The 20,630-nt window shown below is 47.3% G+C and overlaps 1 protein-coding gene across 1 annotated transcript in view; it reads left to right on the forward strand.

The window, feature by feature from the left end:
* The first annotated feature begins 329 nt into the window (after positions 1-329).
* The window catches only part of cass4 (Cas scaffold protein family member 4), a 55,270-nt gene continuing 34,969 nt past the window's right edge, over positions 330-20,630 (forward strand). Inside the window, exon 1 of the mRNA XM_084166834.1 lies at positions 330-531. Within this exon, the coding sequence (XP_084022960.1) occupies positions 526-531 (6 nt within the window). The 5' untranslated portion in view covers positions 330-525. The remainder of the gene's footprint in view (positions 532-20,630) is intronic.

Consider the following 20,630-nt stretch of genomic DNA (forward strand, 5'->3'; position numbering starts at 1 on the left):
GGTTAACCATGAAACCTTCTGAAACACTTCTGCTTTAGAACCGCACACGAGCTTGTCATGGACCCTGGTGTGAAAAAAAGGAGCGGAGGGCTGAGTTAGTGGGATGAGTGGTGAGGGTGTGGCCAAGGAGAAAGGGGGGCTTCAGCCAGCCAATGAGAGACCAGGGAGCCCCTTCTGTCAAAGCCCCGGAGTATTCTGCCACTTCAGTGAAGGGTCAGAGGCTCTGTGACAAACACATAATGTGTTTCAGAGAAGGACAACCACCGCAGCCCTGCGGTGCCTGAACGGAAATAGGTGCCCGTACCGTTTATATTTAGGTGCCAGAAGCGCAGTCTTTTTCAAGGCCAATATTCTACAAGAGGTGCAGGAACTCAAGCAGTTGAACATTTTTAAGGTGCCTTCCGGACAAATAGACAAGACGAGCGCACAGACCGAACCCTAGTTATGATTGTCGGCAGAGAGGAGGACCTCTGAACGGGACTACTAAACTAACGACTGAGTGGCTGGATACGGAGGATTCTAAATATGGAGGTATGTTTCAGCACCTGCTCTGTGTAACTGACCATTTTGTGCAAAGTAAATCAGCTGGTTTTCTAGCGTATAAAGTCTATGTAGAAGTTTGGTGAGTTTTGCTTTTTTCCAGTCGCTGGTTCATTCATTCGTTTCCCTAGTTTTATTTTGTGCCGTCTGGAGGAACGTTAGCTTGTAGACCACCTGCTTAGATTTCACTTTGAGTTGCGGCGTCAGCTAGTAGCCACCTCCTATTTCCATGCCCCTCACCCCTCTACCCCCTCACCCCTCTACCCCCCTCACCCCTCTACCCCCCTCACCCCTCTACCCCCCTCACCCCTCTACCCCCCTCACCCCAGCTCTGTAATGTGAGAGTATTTCTCGTCAGAGAGATTCTCTGCCCTTTTTTGAGCTTCATTAACCCTCTGCCTTTAGAAGCTGTATGAAACCAGGCTTTTTGAGAAGCCCATCAGATCCACTAGTTGTGTCTCTACAGGGCTTCTGACCAGGGCCCGTAGGGAGCATTTGGGACACGCACCAGGCTTTAGAAGCTGTATATGAAGACCAGCTGTTGAACTAACTAACGGCCAACCAGATCGCTGGAACTTCACAGCTGAATACGTACATTTTAACTTTTTAGCAGACGCTCTTATCCAGAGCGACTTACAGTTAGTGAGTGCATACATTTTTTTTTTCCATACTGAATGATCTGAAGTGTTTCTAAAGTGTGAGGCCGTGTAGCTGCTGGTGATTTGATTACAAAGTTGGAATGAGAAGGCAGCACTGTGTCCCTCTGTCTGTCAGGGTCTGTCCCTCTGTCTGTCAGGGTCTGTCCCTCTGTCTGTCAGGGTCTGTCCCTCTGTCTGTCAGGGTCTGTCCCTCTGTCTGTCAGGGTCTGTGTCTCCCTGTCTGTCAGGGTCTGTGTCCCCCTGTCTGTCAGGGTCTGTGTCCCTCTGTCTGTCAGGGTCTGTCCCTCTGTCTGTCAGGGTCTGTGTCCCTCTGTCTGTCAGGGTCTGTGTCCCTCTGTCTGTCAGGGTCTGTGACTCCCTGTCTGTCAGGGTCTGTGTCCCTCTGTCTGTCAGGGTCTGTGTCCCCCTGTCTGTCAGGGTCTGTGTCCCTCTGTCTGTCAGGGTCTGTCCCTCTGTCTGTCAGGGTCTGTGTCCCTCTGTCTGTCAGGGTCTGTGTCCCTCTGTCTGTCACGGTCTGTGTCCCTCTGTCTGTCAGGGTCTGTGTCCCCCTGTCTGTCAGGGTCTGTGTCCCTCTGTCTGTCAGGGTCTGTGTCCCTCTGTCTGTCAGGGTCTGTGTCCCTCTGTCTGTCAGGGTCTGTGTCTCCCTGTCTGTCAGGGTCTGTGTCCCTCTGTCTGTCAGGGTCTGTGTCCCCCTGTCTGTCAGGGTCTGTGTCCCTCTGTCTGTCAGGGTCTGTCCCTCTGTCTGTCAGGGTCTGTGTCCCTCTGTCTGTCAGGGTCTGTGTCCCTCTGTCTGTCAGGGTCTGTGTCCCTCTGTCTGTCACGGTCTGTGTCCCTCTGTCTGTCAGGGTCTGTGTCCCTCTGTCTGTCAGGGTCTGTGTCCCTCTGTCTGTCAGGGTCTGTGTCCCTCTGTCTGTCAGGATCTGTGTCCCTCTGTCTGTCAGGGTCTGTGTCCCTCTGTCTGTCAGGGTCTGTGTCCCTCTGTCTGTCAGGGTCTGTGTCCCCCTGTCTGTCAGGGTCTGTGTCCCTCTGTCTGTCAGGGTCTGTCCCTCTGTCTGTCAGGGTCTGTGTCCCTCTGTCTGTCAGGGTCTGTGTCCCCCTGTCTGTCAGGGTCTGTGTCCCTCTGTCTGTCAGGGTCTGTGTCCCCCTGTCTGTCAGGGTCTGTGTCCCTCTGTCTGTCAGGGTCTGTGTCCCTCTGTCTGTCAGGGTCTGTGTCCCTCTGTCTGTCAGGGTCTGTGTCCCTCTGTCTGTCAGGGTCTGTGTCCCTCTGTCTGTCAGGGTCTGTGTCCCCCTGTCTGTCAGGGTCTGTGTCCCTCTGTCTGTCAGGGTCTGTGTCCCTCTGTCTGTCAGGGTCTGTGTCCCTCTGTCTGTCAGGGTCTGTGTCCCCCTGTCTGTCAGGGTCTGTGTCCCTCTGTCTGTCAGGGTCTGTGTCCCTCTGTCTGTCAGGGTCTGTGTCCCCCTGTCTGTCAGGGTCTGTGTCCCTCTGTCTGTCAGGGTCTGTGTCCCTCTGTCTGTCAGGGTCTGTGTCCCTCTGTCTGTCAGGGTCTGTGTCCCTCTGTCTGTCAGGGTCTGTGTCCCCCTGTCTGTCAGGGTCTGTGTCCCCCTGTCTGTCAGGGTCTGTGTCCCCCTGTCTGTCAGGGTCTGTGTCCCTCTGTCTGTCAGGGTCTGTGTCCCTCTGTCTGTCAGGGTCTGTGTCCCCCTGTCTGTCAGGGTCTGTGTCCCTCTGTCTGTCAGGGTCTGTGTCCCTCTGTCTGTCAGGGTCTGTGTCCCCCTGTCTGTCAGGGTCTGTGTCCCTCTGTCTGTCAGGGTCTGTCCCCCTGTCTGCTCTCCATCTCTGTCTGTCTCTGTCCTCTCTTGTCCTCGTGTGTGTGTGTGTGTGTGTGTGTGTGTGTGTGTGTGTGTGTGTGTGTGTGTGTGTGTGTGTGTGTGTGTGTGTGTGATCATGGCTGCTAGTAAAAGCAGAAGATGCAGGAGGTCAGGAAGTCTGTAGTTAAAAAAAGCCAGAGTGTAACAGGAGATAAGCTGCTGAAGCTGTCACTGCTGCATCAGGACGACACAGTATACTGTTACTAACCCTAACCCTGGTCACTACAGTATACAGTTACTAACCCTAACCCTGGTCACTACAGTATACAGTTACTAACCCTGGTCACTACAGTATACAGTTACTAACCCTGGTCACTACAGTATACAGTTACTAACCCTGGTCACTACAGTATACTGTTACTAACCCTGGTCACTACAGTATACAGTTACTAACCCTAACCCTGGTCACTACAGTATACAGTTACTAACCCTGGTCACTACAGTATACAGTTACTAACCCTGGTCACTACAGTATACAGTTACTAACCCTAACCCTGGTCACTACAGTATACTGTTACTAACCCTAACCCTGGTCACTACAGTATACTGTTACTAACCCTAACCCTGGTCACTACAGTATACTGTTACTAACCCTAACCCTGGTCACTACATTATACAGTTACTAACCCTAACCCTGGTCACTACAGTATACTGTTACTAACCCTAACCCTGGTCACTACAGTATACTGTTACTAACCCTAACCCTGGTCACTACAGTATACTGTTACTAACCCTAACCCTGGTCACTACAGTATACTGTTACTAACCCTGGTCACTACAGTATACAGTTACTAACCCTGGTCACTACAGTATACTGTTACTAACCCTAACCCTGGTCACTACAGTATACTGTTACTAACCCTGGTCACTACAGTATACTGTTACTAACCCCAACCCTGTTCACTACAGTATACAGTTACTAACCCTAACCCTGGTCACTACAGTATACTGTTACTAACCCTAACCCTGGTCACTACAGTATACAGTTACTAACCCTGGTCACTACAGTATACTGTTACTAACCCTAACCCTGGTCACTACAGTATACAGTTACTAACCCTGGTCACTACAGTATACTGTTACTAAACATAACCCTGGTCACTACAGTATACTGTTACTAACCCTAACCCTGGTCACTACAGTATACTGTTACTAACCCTGGTCACTACAGTATACAGTTACTAACCCTAACCCTGGTTACTACAGTATACAGTTACTAACCCTAAGCCTGGTCACTACAGTCTACAGTTACTAACCCTGGTCACTACAGTATACTGTTACTAACTCTAACCCTGGTCACTACAGTATACTGTTACTAACCCTAACCCTGGTCACTACAGTATACTGTTACTAACCCTGGTCACTACAGTATACAGTTACTAACCCTGGTCACTACAGTATACAGTTGCTAACCCTGGTCACTACAGTATACTGTTACTAACCCTGGTTACTACAGTATACAGTTACTAACCCTAACCCTGGTCACTACAGTATACTGTTACTAACCCTGGTCACTACAGTATACTGTTACTAACCCTAACCCTGGTCACTACAGTATACTGTTACTAACCCTGGTCACTACAGTATACTGTTACTAACCCCAACCCTGTTCACTACAGTATACAGTTACTAACCCTAACCCTGGTCACTACAGTATACTGTTACTAACCCTAACCCTGGTCACTACAGTATACAGTTACTAACCCTGGTCACTACAGTATACTGTTACTAACCCTAACCCTGGTCACTACAGTATACAGTTACTAACCCTGGTCACTACAGTATACTGTTACTAAACATAACCCTGGTCACTACAGTATACTGTTACTAACCCTAACCCTGGTCACTACAGTATACTGTTACTAACCCTGGTCACTACAGTATACAGTTACTAACCCTAACCCTGGTTACTACAGTATACAGTTACTAACCCTAAGCCTGGTCACTACAGTCTACAGTTACTAACCCTGGTCACTACAGTATACTGTTACTAACTCTAACCCTGGTCACTACAGTATACTGTTACTAACCCTAACCCTGGTCACTACAGTATACTGTTACTAACCCTGGTCACTACAGTATACAGTTACTAACCCTGGTCACTACAGTATACAGTTGCTAACCCTGGTCACTACAGTATACTGTTACTAACCCTGGTTACTACAGTATACAGTTACTAACCCTAACCCTGGTCACTACAGTATACTGTTACTAACCCTGGTCACTACAGTATACAGTTACTAACCATAACCCTGGTCACTACAGTATACTGTTACTAACCCTAACCCTGGTCACTACAGTATATTGTTACTAACCCTGGTCACTACAGTATACAGTTACTAACCCTGGTCACTACAGTATACAGTTACTAACCCTAACCCTGGTCACTACAGTATACTGTTACTAACCTTGGTCACTACAGTATACAGTTACTAACCCTAACCCTGGTCACTACAGTATACAGTTACTAACCCTAACCCTGGTCACTACAGTATACTGTTACTAACCCTGGTCACTACAGTATACAGTTACTAAACCTGGTCACTACAGTATACTGTTACTAACCCTGGTCACTACAGTATACTGTTACTAACCCTAACCCTGGTCACTACAGTATACTGTTACTAACCCTGGTCACTACAGTATACTGTTACTAACCCTGGTCACTACAGTATACTGTTACTAACCCTAACCCTGGTCACTACAGTATACTGTTACTAACCCTGGTCACTACAGTATACTGTTACTAACCCTAACCCTGGTCACGACAGTATACTGTTACTAACCTTGGTCACTACAGTATACAGTTACTAACCCTGGTCACTACAGTATACTGTTACTAACCCTGGTCACTACAGTATACAGTTACTAACCCTGGTCACTACAGTATACTGTTACTAACCCTAACCCTGGTCACTACAGTATACTGTTACTAACCCTGGTCACTACAGTATACAGTTACTAACCCTGGTCACTACAGTATACTGTTACTAACCCTGGTCACTACAGTATACTGTTACTAACCCTAACCCTGGTCACTACAGTATACTGTTACTAACCCTGGTCACTAAAGTATACAGTTGCTAACCCTGGTCACTACAGTATACTGTTACTAACCCTGGTCACTACAGTATACTGTTACTAACCCTGGTCACTACAGTATAGAGTTACTAACCCTGGTCACTACAGTATACTGTTACTAACCCTAACCCTGGTCACTACAGTATACTGTTACTAACCCTAACCCTGGTCACTACAGTATACAGTTACTAACCCTAACCCTGGTCACTACAGTATACTGTTACTAACCCTAACCCTGGTCACTACAGTATACAGTTACTAACCCTAACCCTGTTCACTACAGTATACTGTTACTAACCCTAACCCTGGTCACTACAGTATACAGTTACTAACCCTGGTCACTACAGTATACTGTTACTAACCCTAACCCTGGTCACTACAGTATACTGTTACTAACCCTAACCCTGGTCACTACAGTATACTGTTACTAACCCTGGTCACTACAGTATACTGTTACTAACCCTAACCCTGGTCACGACAGTATACTGTTACTAACCTTGGTCACTACAGTATACAGTTACTAACCCTGGTCACTACAGTATACTGTTACTAACCCTGGTCACTACAGTATACAGTTACTAACCCTGGTCACTACAGTATACTGTTACTAACCCTAACCCTGGTCACTACAGTATACTGTTACTAACCCTGGTCACTACAGTATACAGTTACTAACCCTGGTCACTACAGTATACTGTTACTAACCCTGGTCACTACAGTATACTGTTACTAACCCTAACCCTGGTCACTACAGTATACTGTTACTAACCCTGGTCACTAAAGTATACAGTTGCTAACCCTGGTCACTACAGTATACTGTTACTAACCCTGGTCACTACAGTATACTGTTACTAACCCTGGTCACTACAGTATAGAGTTACTAACCCTGGTCACTACAGTATACTGTTACTAACCCTAACCCTGGTCACTACAGTATACTGTTACTAACCCTAACCCTGGTCACTACAGTATACAGTTACTAACCCTAACCCTGGTCACTACAGTATACTGTTACTAACCCTAACCCTGGTCACTACAGTATACAGTTACTAACCCTGGTCACTACAGTATACTGTTACTAACCCTAACCCTGGTCACTACAGTATACAGTTACTAACCCTGGTCACTACAGTATACTTTTTCTAACCCTGGTCACTACAGTATACAGTTACTAACCCTGGTCACTACAGTATACTGTTACTAACCCTGGTCACTACATTATACAGTTACTAACCCTGGTCACTACAGTATACTGTTACTAACCCTGGTCACTACAGTATTCAGTTACTAACCCTGGTCACTACAGTATACTGTTACTAACCCTGGTCACTACAGTATACTGTTACTAACCCTGGTCACTACAGTATACTGTTACTAACCCTGGTCACTACAGTATACAGTTACTAACCCTGGTCACTACAGTATACTGTTACTAAACCTAACCCTGGTCACTACAGTATACTGTTACTAACCCTAACCCTGGTCACTACAGTATACAGTTACTAACCCTAACCCTGGTCACTACAGTATACTGTTACTAACCCTAACCCTGGTCACTACAGTATACAGTTACTAACCCTGGTCACTACAGTATACTGTTACTAACCCTGGTCACTACAGTATACAGTTACTAACCCTGGTCACTACAGTATACAGTTACTAACCCTGGTCACTACAGTATACTGTTACTAACCCTGGTCACTACAGTATACAGTTACTAACCCTAACCCTGGTCACTACAGTATACTGTTACTAACCCTGGTCACTACAGTATACTGTTACTAACCCTGGTCACTACAGTATACAGTTACTAACCCTAACCCTGGTCACTACAGTATACAGTTACTAACCCTAACCCTGGTCACTACAGTATACTGTTACTAACCCTAACCCTGGTCACTACAGTATACTGTTACTAACCCTGGTCACTACAGTATACTGTTACTAACCCTGGTCACTACAGTATACTGTTACTAACCCTGGTCACTACAGTATACAGTTACTAACCCTAACCCTGGTCACTACAGTATACAGTTACTAACCCTAACCCTGGTCACTACAGTATACAGTTACTAACCCTAACCCTGGTCACTACAGTATACAGTTACTAACCTTAACCCTGGTCACTACAGTATACTGTTACTAACCCTGGTCACTACAGTATACTGTTACTAATCCTGGTCACTACAGTATACAGTTACTAACCCTGGTCACTACAGTATACAGTTACTAACCCTGGTCACTACAGTATACTGTTACTAACCCTGGTCACTACAGTATACTGTTACTAACCCTGGTCACTACAGTATACAGTTACTAACCCTAACCCTGGTCACTACAGTATACAGTTACTAACCCTAACCCTGGTCACTACAGTATACTGTTACTAACCCTAACCCTGGTTACTACAGTATACTGTTACTAACCCTGGTCACTACAGTATACTGTTACTAACCCTAACCCTGGTCACTACAGTATACAGTTACTAACCCTAACCCTGGTCACTACAGTATACAGTTACTAACCCTAACCCTGGTCACTGCAGTATACAGTTACTAACCCTGGTCACTACAGTATACAGTTACTAACCCTGGTTACTACAGTATACAGTTACTAACCCTGGTCACTACAGTATACTGTTACTAACCCTAACCCTGGTCACTACAGTATACAGTTACTAACCCTAACCCTGGTTACTACAGTATACAGTTACTAACCCTGGTCACTACAGTATACTGTTACTAACCCTAACCCTGGTTACTACAGTATACTGTTACTAACCCTGGTCACTACAGTATACTGTTACTAACCCTAACCCTGGTCACTACAGTATACAGTTACTAACCCTGGTCACTACAGTATACAGTTACTAACCCTAACCCTGGTCACTGCAGTATACAGTTACTAACCCTGGTCACTACAGTATACAGTTACTAACCCTGGTTACTACAGTATACAGTTACTAACCCTGGTCACTACAGTATACTGTTACTAACCCTAACCCTGGTCACTACAGTATACAGTTACTAACCCTAACCCTGGTTACTACAGTATACAGTTACTAACCCTGGTCACTACAGTATACAGTTACTAACCCTGGTCACTACAGTATACTGTTACTAACCCTAACCCTGGTCACTACAGTATACAGTTACTAACCCTGGTCACTACAGTATACAGTTACTAATCCTGGTCACTACAGTATACTGTTACTAACCCTGGTCACTACAGTATACAGTTACTAACCCTGGTTACTACAGTATACAGTTACTAACCCTGGTCACTACAGTATACTGTTACTAACCCTAACCCTGGTCACTACAGTATACAGTTACTAACCCTAACCCTGGTTACTACAGTATACAGTTACTAACCCTGGTCACTACAGTATACAGTTACTAACCCTGGTCACTACAGTATACTGTTACTAACCCTAACCCTGGTCACTACAGTATACAGTTACTAACCCTGGTCACTACAGTATACAGTTACTAATCCTGGTCACTACAGTATACTGTTACTAACCCTGGTCACTACAGTATACAGTTACTAATCCTGGTCACTACAGTATACTGTTACTAACCCTGGTCACTACAGTATACAGTTACTAATCCTGGTCACTACAGTATACTGTTACTAATCCTGGTCACTACAGTATACTGTTACTAACCCTGGTCACTACAGTATACTGTATACTACTACAACGCAGCAGTTGCTCTCTCTCTCCTTTTCTCTTGTGCTTTCACTCTCTCTGTAACATTACGTTTCCAGAATTGTCCTTTATGCTAATGTTGGGTTAGTGTGTGAAGTAGTTCTAATCCTGAGTTTGTGACATAGTTCTCAGCAGTTGATACAGGAAATACCAGTAAGTGTCATGGTGGTCTTGTCAGTTTGTGTGTTTCAGTGCCAGTGGAGACAGTCTGTCTCCCAGCAGTCGCTCTCTCTGTTTGTTTGGTTCTGGGGAAAGGGGTCAGAGGTGACTCTCCTTCCAATACAAGGATACTTCCTGATGACCTCACTGATTCATTAGAACTTCAGATAAAACACATATCAAATCTGTCTTCATTTTGATAATTAATTCATACTGTGTGATGAAAATCTTTGAATACTTGTGTAAAGCAAAACCCTAATAGCTGGACATTATTTGCTAAAGCGATGCAATATATTCTGTTCTCTGTTCTCATAGACAACTACAGTATGTCACACACACTGCTGCTCATACCTGTTAATCAATGTCTGATAGGGCATTGTTACAGGCTCACTTCCTGCCCTATGTTCCCCCTCTCTCTCTCTCTCTCTCTCTCTCTCTCTCTCTCTCTCTCTCTCTCTCTCTCTCTCTCTCTCTCTCTCTCTCTCTCTCTCTCTCTCTCTCTCTCTCTCTCTCTCTCTCTCTCTCTCCCTCTCTCCCTCTCTCCCTCTCTCCCTCTCTCTCTCCCTCTCTGTCTCTCTCGCTTTCTCTCTCCCCCCCCCCGGCTGTGCTATTTACATATTTACTGTTGGTGTAATCCCCCATGTGAACATTTCATCCATATTAAAACTGTTTATCTCTGCCAGGGAAGAAGGGTCATTCTTCACCATCACTGTATCATTATCGTAGATATCTTTATCATTATCGTAGATATCTGTATCGTTATCATAGATAGTAGATATCTGTATCGTTATCGTAGACAGAAGATATCTGTATCATTATCATATATAGTAGATATCTGTATCGTTATCGTAGACAGAAGATATCTGTATCATTATCATATATAGTAGATATCTGTATCATTATCGTAGACTGTAGATATCTGTATCATTATCGTAGACAGTAGATATCTGTATCATTATCGTAGACGGTAGATATCTGTATCATTATCGTGGACAGTAGATATCTGAATCATTATCGTATATAATTGATATCTGTATCATTATCATAGACGGTAGATATCTGTATCATTATCATAGATAGTAGATATCTGTATCATTATCATAGACATTTGATAATGTATCATTATCGTAGACAGTAGATATCTGTATCATTATCATAGACAGTAGATATATGTATCATTATCATAGACAGTAGATATCTGTATCATTATCATATACAGTAGATATCTGTATCATTATCATAGACAGTAGATATCTGTATCATTATCATAGACATTTGATAATGTATCATTATCGTAGACAGTAGATATCTGTATCATTATCATAGACAGTAGATACTGTATCATTATCGTAGACAGTAGATATCTGTATCATTATCATATATAGTAGATATATGTATCATTATCATACATAGTAGATATATGTATCATTATCATATATAGTAGATATCTGTATCATTATCATAGACAGACCTGGCTGTGCTGTTTACATATTTACTGTTGGTGTAATCCCCCATGTGAACATATCATCCATATTAAAACTGTTTATCTCTGCCAGGGAAGAAGGGTCATTCTGCACCATCACTGTATCATTATCATAGATATCTGTATCATTATCGTAGATATCTGTATCATTATCGTAGATATCTGTATCACTATCGTAGATAGTAGATATCTGTATCGTTATCATAGACAGTAGATATCTGTATCATTATCATAGACAGTAGATATCTGTATCATTATCATAGACAGTAGATATCTGTATCATTATATACAGTAGATATCTGTATCATTATCGTAGACAGTAGATATCTGTATCATTATCATAGACAGTAGATAGCTGTATCATTATCATAGACAGGAGATATCTGTATCATTATCGTATATAGTAGATATCTGTATCATTATCATAGACAGTAGATATCTGTATTATTATCATATACAGTAGATATCTGTATCATTATCATAGACAGTAGATATCTGTATCATTATCATATATAGTAGATATATGTATCATTATCATACATAGTAGATATATGTATCATTATCATATATAGTAGATTTACATTTACATTTTACATTTTAGTCATTTAGCAGACGCTCTTATCCAGAGCGACTTACAGTTAGTGCATACATTATTTTATCGAACCCACAACCCTGGCGTTGCAAACGCCATGCTCTACCAACTGAGCTACATCCCCTGCCGGCCAAATCCCTCCCCTACCCTGGACGACGCTGGGCCAATTGTGCGCGCCGCCCCATGGGTCTCCCGGTCGCGGCCGGCTACGACAGAGCCTGGATTCGAACCAGGATCTCTAGTGGCACAGTTTAGCACTGCTATGCAGTGCCTTAGACCACTGCGCCACTCGGGAGTACAGATAGATCTGTATCATTATCATAGACAGACCTGGCTGTGCTGTTTACATATTTACTGTTGGTGTAATCCCCCATGTGAACATATCATCCATATTAAAACTGTTTATCTCTGCCAGGGAAGAAGGGTCATTCTGCACCATCACTGTATCATTATCATAGATATCTGTATCATTATCGTAGATATCTGTATCATTATCGTAGATATCTGTATCATTATCGTAGATAGTAGATATCTGTATCGTTATCATAGACATTAGATATCTGTATCATTATCATAGACAGTAGATATCTGTATCATTATCATAGACAGTAGATATCTGTATCATTATATACAGTAGATATCTGTATCATTATCGTAGACAGTAGATATCTGTATCATTATCATAGACAGTAGATAGCTGTATCATTATCATAGACAGGAGATATCTGTATCATTATCGTATATAGTAGATATCTGTATCATTATCATAGACAGTAGATAGCTGTATCATTATCATAGACAGGAGATATCTGTATCATTATCATAGACAGTAGATATCTGTATCATTATCATATATAGTTGATATCTGTATCATTATCATAGACAGTAGATATCTGTATCATTATCATAGATAGTAGATATCTGTATCATTATCATATACAGTAGATATCTGTATCATTATCATATACAGTAGATATCTGTATAATTATCGTAGACAGTAGATATCTGTATCATTATCATATACAGTAGATATATGTATCATTATCATAGACAGTAGATATCTGTATCATTATCATATACAGTAGATATCTGTATCATTATCATAGACAGTAGATATCTGTATCATTATAATAATAATAATATGCCATTTAGCAGACGCCTTTATCCAAAGCGACTTACAATCATGCGTGCATACATTTTTTGTGTATGGGTGGTCCCGGGGATCGAACCCACTACCTTGGCGTTACAAGCGCCGTGCTCTACCAGCTGAGCTACAGAGGACCATATATAGTAGATATATGTATCATTATCATAGACAGTAGATATCTGTATCATTATCGTATATAGTAGATATCTGTATCATTATCATAGACAGACCCGGCTGTGCTGTTTACATATTTACTGTTGGTGTAATCCCCCATGTGAACATATCATCCATATTAAAACTGTTGCAGGGAAGAAGGGTCATTCTGCACCATCACTGTATCATTATCATAGATATCTGTATCATTATCGTAGATATCTGTATCATTATCATAGATAGTAGATATCTGTATCATTATCGTAGACAGTAGATATCTGTATCATTATCGTAGACAGTAGATATCTGTATCATTATCGTAGACGGTAGATATCTGTATCATTATCGTATATAGTAGATATCTGTATCATTAAATACAGTAGATATCTGTAGGAATCCGGCTACGACAGAGCCTGGATCCGAACCAGGATCTCTAGTGGCACAGCTACTACTGCGCCATTTTGAAATTAGATGTTTGACGAACAGATGTCCATATACTTTTGGTCATGTGGTGTTTGTGTTTGTGGGCGTATGTAGTCCGGGTAGCCATTTGATTAGCTACAGTTGAAGTCGGAAGTTTACATACACCTTAGCCAAATACATTTAAACTCAGTTTTTCACAATTTCTGACATTTAATCCTAGTAAAAAATCCCTGTCTTAGGTCAGTTAGGATCACCACTTTATTTTAAGAAATGTGAAATGTCATAATAATAGTAGAGAGAATGATTTATTTCAGCTTTTATTTCTTTCATCACATTCCCAGTGGTTCAGAAGTTTACATTCACTCAATTAGTATTTTGGTAGCATTGCCTTTAAATTGTTTAATTTGGGTCAAACATTTCGGGTAGCCTTCCACAAGCTTCCCACATTTTTTGGCCCATTCCTCCTGACAGAGCTGGTGTAACTGAGTCAGGTTTGTAGGCCTCCTTGCTCGCACACGCTTTTTCAGTTCTGCCCACAAATGTTCTATAGGATTGAGGTCAGGGCTTTGTGATGGCCACTCCAATACCTTGACTTTGTTGTCCTTAAGCCATTTTGCCACAACTTTGGAAGTATGCTTGGGGTCATTGTCCATTTGGAAGACCCATTTGCGACCAAGCTTTAACTTCCTGACTGATGTCTTGAGATGTTGCTTCAATATATCCACATAATTTTCCTTCCTCATGATACCATCTATTTTGTGAAGTGCACCAGTCCCTCCTGCAGCAAAGCACCCCCACAGCATGATGCTACCACCCCCATGCTTCAAGGTTGGGATGGTGTTCTTCGGCTTGCAAGTTCCCCCTTTTTCCTCCAAACATAACGATGGTCATCATGGCCAAACAGTTCAATTTTTGTTTCATCAGACCAGAGGACATTTCTCCAAAAAAGTACGATCTTTGTCCCCATGTGCAGTTGCAGTTATGGCAGTTTTGGAGCAGTGGCTTCTTCCTTGCTGAGCGGCCTTTCAGGTTATGTCGATATAGGACTCGTTTTACTGTGGATATAGATACTTTTGTACCTGTTTCCTCCAGCATCTTCACAAGGTCCTTTGCTGTTGTTCTGGGATTGATTTGCACTTTTCGCACCAAAGTACGTTCATCTCTAGGAGACAGAACGCGTCTCCTTCCTGAGCGTTGTGACGGCTGCATGGTCCCATGGTGTTTATACTTGCATACTATTGTTTGTACAGATGAACGTGGTACCTTCAGGCGTTTGGAAATTGCTCCCAAGGATGAACCAGACTTGTGGCGGTCTCCACATTTTTTTCTGAGGTCTTGGCTAATTTCTTTAGATTTTCCCATGATGTCAAGCAAAGAGGCACTGAGTTTGAAGGTAGGCCTTGAAATACATCCACAGGTACACCTTCAATTGACTCAAATGATGTCAAATGCCATGACATTTTCTGGAATTTCCACCCCCGTCTCCAACCCCACCACCACCCCTCCACCCCCATCTCCAACCCCACCACCACCGCTCCACCCCCGTCTCCAACCCCACCACCACCGCTCCACCCCCGTCTCCAACCCCACCACCACCACCCCTCCACCCCCGTCTCCAACCCCACCACCCCCCCTCCACCCCCGTCTCCAACCCCACCACCCCCCCTCCACCCCCGTCTCCAACCGCACCACCACCCCTCCACCCCCGTCTCCAACCCCACCACCACCCCTCCACCCCCGTCTCCAACCCCACCACCACCACCCCTCCACCCCCGTCTCCAACCCCACCACCACCACCCCTCCACCCCCGTCTCCAACCCCACCACCCCCGTCTCCAACCCCACCCCCGTCTCCAACCCCACCACCACCCCTCCACCCCCGTCTCCAACCCCACCACCACCACCCCTCCACCCCCGTCTCCAACCCCACCACCACCACCCCTCCACCCCCGTCTCCAACCCCACCACCACCACCCCTCCACCCCCGTCTCCAACCCCACCACCACCACCCCTCCACCCCCGTCTCCAACCCACCACCACCCCTCCACCCCCACCACCCCCCCTCCACCCCCGTCTCCAACCCCACCACCACCCCTCCACCCCCGTCTCCAACCCCTCCACCCCCGTCTCCAACCCCACCACCCCCGTCTCCAACCCCACCCCCGTCTCCAACCCCACCACCACCGCTCCACCCCCGTCTCCAACCCCACCACCACCGCTCCACCCCCGTCTCCAACCCCACCACCACCACCACCCCTCCACCCCCGTCTCCAACCCCACCACCCCCCCTCCACCCCCGTCTCCAACCCCACCACCACCCCTCCACCCCCGTCTCCAACCCCACCACCACCCCTCCACCCCCGTCTCCAACCCCACCACCACCACCCCTCCACCCCCGTCTCCAACCCCACCACCACCACCCCTCCACCCCCGTCTCCAACCCCACCACCCCCGTCTCCAACCCCACCCCCGTCTCCAACCCCACCACCACCCCTCCACCCCCGTCTCCAACCCCACCACCACCACCCCTCCACCCCCGTCTCCAACCCCACCACCACCACCCCTCCACCCCCGTCTCCAACCCCACCACCACCACCCCTCCACCCCCGTCTCCAACCCCACCACCCCCGTCTCCAACCCCACCCCCGTCTCCAACCCCACCACCACCCCTCCACCCCCGTCTCCAACCCCACCACCACCCCTCCACCCCCGTCTCCAACCCCACCACCACCCCTCCACCCCCACCACCCCCCCTCCACCCCCGTCTCCAACCCCACCACCACCCCTCCACCCCCGTCTCCAACCCCTCCACCCCCGTCTCCAACCCCACCACCCCCGTCTCCAACCCCACCCCCGTCTCCAACCCCACCACCACCCCTCCACCCCCGTCTCCAACCCCACCACCACCACCCCTCCACCCCCGTCTCCAACCCCACCACCACCACCCCTCCACCCCCGTCTCCAACCCCACCACCCCCGTCTCCAACCCCACCCCCGTCTCCAACCCCACCACCCCCCCTCCACCCCCGTCTCCAACCCCACCACAACCCCTCCACCCCCGTCTCCAACCCCTCCACCCCCGTCTCCAACCCCACCACCCCCGTCTCCAACCCCACCCCCGTCTCCAACCCCACCACCACCCCTCTACCCCCGTCTCCAACCCCACCACCACCACCCCTCCACCCCCGTCTCCAACCCCACCACCACCACCCCTCCACCCCCGTCTCCAACCCCACCACCACCACCCCTCCACCCCCGTCTCCAACCCCACCACCTCCCCTCCCCCCCGTCTCCAACCCCACCACCACCCCTCCACCCCCGTCTCCAACCCCACCACCACCCCTCCACCCCCGTCTCCAACCCCACCACCACCCCCCCTCCACCCCCGTCTCCAACCCCACCACCCCCCCTCCACCCCCGTCTCCAACCCCACCACCACCCCTCCACCCCCATCTCCAACCCCACCACCACCCCTCCACCCCCGTCTCCAACCCCACCACCCCCGTCTCCAACCCACCCCCGTCTCCAACCCCACCACCACCCCTCCACCCCCGTCTCCAACCCCACCACCACCCCCCCTCCACCCCCGTCTCCAACCCCACCACCCCCCCTCCACCCCCGTCTCCAACCCCACCACCACCCCTCCACCCCCATCTCCAACCCCACCACCACCCCTCCACCCCCGTCTCCAACCCCACCACCCCCGTCTCCAACCCACCCCCGTCTCCAACCCCACCACCACCCCTCCACCCCCGTCTCCAACCCCACCACCACCCCTCCACCCCCGTCTCCAACCCCACCACCCCCCCTCCACCCCCGTCTCCAACCCCACCACCACCCCTCCACCCCCGTCTCCAACCCCACCACCCCCCCTCCACCCCCGTCTCCAACCCCACCACCACCCCTCCACCCCCGTCTCCAACCCCACCACCCCCCCTCCACCCCCGTCTCCAACCCCACCACCACCCCTCCACCCCCGTCTCCAACCCCACCATCCCCCCTCCACCCCCGTCTCCAACCCCACCCCGTCTCCAACCCCGTCTCCAACCCCACCACCCCCGTCTCCAACCCCACCACCCCTCCACCCCTCCCCACCACGTGCCCAGGGGGACCCCATTGATTCTGTTAGTCACTTTCACTCAGATATTTACAAAGGGAAGCACAGCCGCGAGCTGCCCAGTGACACAAGCCTACCAGACGAGCTAAACCACTTCTATGCTCGCTTCGAGGCAAGCAACACTGAAGCATGCATGAGAGCACCAGCTGTTCCGGACGACTATGTGATCACGCTCTCCGTAGCCGATGTGAGTAAGACTTTTAAGCAGGTCAACATTCACAAGGCCGCAGGGCCAGACGGATTACCAGGACGTGTACTCCGAGCATGTGCTGACCAACTGGCAAGTGTCTTCACTGACATTTTCAACATGTCCCTGACTGAGTCTGTAATACCAACATGTTTCAAGCAGACCACCATAGTCCCCGTGCCCAAGAACTCTAAGATAACCTGCCTAAATGACTACCGACCCGTGGCACTGACGTCTGTAGCCATGAAGTGCTTTGAAAGACTGGTCATGGCTCACATCAACAGCATAATCCCAGAAACCCTAGACCCACTCCAATTTGCATACCGCCCCAACAGATCCACAGATGATGCAATCTCTATCGCACTCCACACTGCCCTTTCCCACCTGGACAAGAGGAACACCTACGTGAGAATGCTATTCATTGACTACAGCTCAGCATTCAACACCATAGTGCCCTCAAAGCTCATCACTAAGCTAAGGATCCTGGGACTAAACACCTCCCTCTGCAACTGGATCCTGGACTTCCTGACGGGCCGCCCCCAGGTGGTAAGGGTAGGTAACAACACATCTGCCACACTGATCCTCAACACGGGGGCCCCTCAGGGGTGCGTGCTCAGTCCCCTCCTGTACTCTCTGTTCACCCATGACTGCATGGCCAGGCACGACTCCAACACCATCATTAAGTTTGCCGACGACACAACAGTGGTAGGCCTGATCACCGACAACGATGAGACAGCCTATAGGGAGGAGGTCAGAGATCTGGCCGTGTGGTGCCAGGACAACAACCTCTCCCTCAACGTGACCAAGACAAAGGAGATGATTGTGGACTACAGGAAAAAAAAGAGGACTGAGCACGCCCCCATTCTCATCGACGGGGCTGTAGTGGAACAGGTTGAGAGCTTCAAGTTCCTTGGTGTCCACATCACCAACGAACTATCATGGTCCAAACACACCAAGACAGTCGTGAAGAGGGCACGACAAAGCCTATTCCCCCTCAGGAGACTAAAAAGATTTGGCATGGGTCCTCAGATCCTCAAAAAATTCTACAGCTGCACCATCGAGAGCATCCTGACTGGTTGCATCACCGCCTGGTATGGCAACTGCTTGGCCTCTGACCGCAAGGCACTACAGAGGGTAGTGCGTACGGCCCAGTACATCACAGGGGCAAAGCTCCCTGCCATCCAGGACCTCTATACCAGGCGGTGTCAGAGGAAGGCCCTCAAAATTGTCAAAGACTCCAGTCACCCTAGTCATAGACTGTTCTCTCTGCTACCGCACGGCAAGCGGTACCGGAGTGCCAAGTCTAGGTCCAAAAGACTTCTCAACAGCTTCTACCCCCAAGCCATAAGACTCCTGAACAGCTAATCATGGCTACCCGGACTATTTGCACTGCCCCCCCACCCCATACTTTTTACGCTGCTGCTACTCTGTTAAGTATTTATGCATAGTCACTTTAACTCTACCCACATGTACATATTACCTCAACTACCTCAACTAGCCGGTGCCCCCGCACATTGACTATGCAACGGTACCCCCCTGTATATATAGCCTCCCTACTGTCACTTTATTCTATTGTATATATAGCCTCCCTACTGTCACTTTATTTTTACTTCTGCTCTTTTTTTCTCAACACTTTTTTGTTGTTGTTTTATTCTTACTTTTTTGTTTAAAATAAATGCACTGTTGGTTAAGGGCTGTAAGTAAGCATTTCACTGTAATGTCTGCACCTGTTGTATTCGGCGCATGTGACCAATAAAATTTGATTTGATTTGATTTGATTTGATCATATTAACATGACAAAATGTGTCGAATTGCAGGAGATTAGCTGTAAAACTGCAACAACAACCAAAAGTTGTGTAAACCAAATGTATTTGTTTAACTTTTCATTCCTCTGTACGTACTAAATTATCGTTTTTAATCCCGGTGTTGAGTTAATGTGAGTTAATGTGTAGCGGCATAATTGTATAGCTAACAAGCTAGGTGTTTGTAGATGGACTGGGGTGAATGAACCTACAGCAACCAAGGTGATAATGGCTGGGGTCATTTTAGAGTTGAGCATTTTAGATGTTTTAAATTGTATAGAAACACAGGCGGGCCAGTAAGGAGGACAAGAGGAGGACTTGCTACTTGAGTCCATGTGAGCGTGTGTGTGCTACAGGGGCTGATCTGGTGGAACAGGTGCGGAGTGTGATGGTGAAAGGACTCTTTGTTTCTGAGATTCACCCTGTATAGTAGGAGGGGACAGACTTTACAGCTCAGACCAGGGTGGTGTGTGTGTGTGTGTGTGTGTGTGTGTGTGTGTGTGTGTGTGTGTGTGTGTGTGTGTGTGTGTGTGTGTGTGTGTGTGTGTGTGTGTGTGTGTGTGTGTGTGTGTGTGTGTGTGTGTGTGTGTGTGTGTGTGTGTGTGTGTGTGTGTGTGTGTGTGTGTGTGTGTGTGTGTGTGTGTGTGTGTGTGTGTGTTGCTTTGGTCCCATCTCCTCCCGTCTCTACCACTCACAGTAAACACAGCAGTGAG

Source organism: Coregonus lavaretus (genome assembly GCF_964263955.1).
Source record: "Coregonus lavaretus genome assembly, chromosome: 8".
NCBI classification, from domain to species: Eukaryota; Metazoa; Chordata; class Actinopteri; order Salmoniformes; family Salmonidae; genus Coregonus; species Coregonus lavaretus.